This window comes from Limulus polyphemus, unplaced genomic scaffold, assembly GCF_000517525.1.
Source record: "Limulus polyphemus unplaced genomic scaffold, Limulus_polyphemus-2.1.2 Scaffold1304, whole genome shotgun sequence".
Lineage (NCBI taxonomy): Eukaryota > Metazoa > Arthropoda > Merostomata > Xiphosura > Limulidae > Limulus > Limulus polyphemus.
In genome coordinates, this window is record NW_013666914.1 from 228,187 (window position 1) to 228,982 (window position 796).

At 32.7% G+C, this 796-nt stretch overlaps 1 protein-coding gene across 6 annotated transcripts in view; it reads right to left on the reverse strand.

The window, feature by feature from the left end:
* Positions 1-796, reverse strand: part of LOC106463024 (coiled-coil domain-containing protein CG32809-like) — a 117,566-nt gene that overhangs the window by 56,715 nt on the left and 60,055 nt on the right. For all 6 annotated transcript variants that reach the window (XM_022390432.1, XM_022390433.1, XM_022390431.1 and 3 more), the window contains exon 8: positions 253-398. In XM_022390432.1, the coding sequence (XP_022246140.1) occupies positions 253-398 (146 nt within the window). The remainder of the gene's footprint in view (positions 1-252; positions 399-796) is intronic.

The window sequence follows — 796 nt, forward strand, 5'->3', positions numbered from 1 at the left end:
TTTAATTAAGAAAGTAACTCGTTATTGCTGAAGTTTCTCGGAGAGAATTTACTAAGAGAAATTAACAAACAAGCAGATAAACAATATGCTGTTTATGTGAAATTTTTAAAAAATATATTTAAAGAAGAATTTAACATGGAGCATTAAGTATATATAAGAAAGATTTAAGATCGGTACCAGTTGTAAGGATGGTTGAAAGTTTATGTCAAAGCTAAAAAATTGGTTAGTCTGGTAAGTAGTAACTAGTACAACCTTCATTTTCTTTAAAAATCTCGTTGCCACGAGTAGGGCTGACTTCCTCAACAAGAGACTGTTGCCTAGGAGATGGACTCGTCAACACCTTCTCGACCAATCCTGTTAAGTTTGCCAGCTGATGTTCCATAAATTCCATTCGTTTTCTGCATGTAAGCACAAATGAACTAAAATTATTTGTAAGATTTTAACTTTTAATTTCGATTTTTTATACCCTTACTGGTCGTTTCCTTTTGTGGATAATTAACCTTATCAGTAACCTTACTTATAAATGTTTTAACTTTCATACAATAGATAATTAAACTGGTTTCATATATTCAATCATTGAAAATTACTCTGGTTTATGAGCTCAGTTTATATATATCTAAGTTTTGCCTCTCTTACTCTACTGGATAATTACCCTCGCATCTCTTCCACTTATGGGTAATTACACTGAAAAGTGCTCGATAATTATCCTCGCATCTCTTCCACTTATGGGTAATTACACTGAAAAGTGCTCGATAATTACCCTCGCCTCTGAATTATGGACAATCCGTTCATCTCT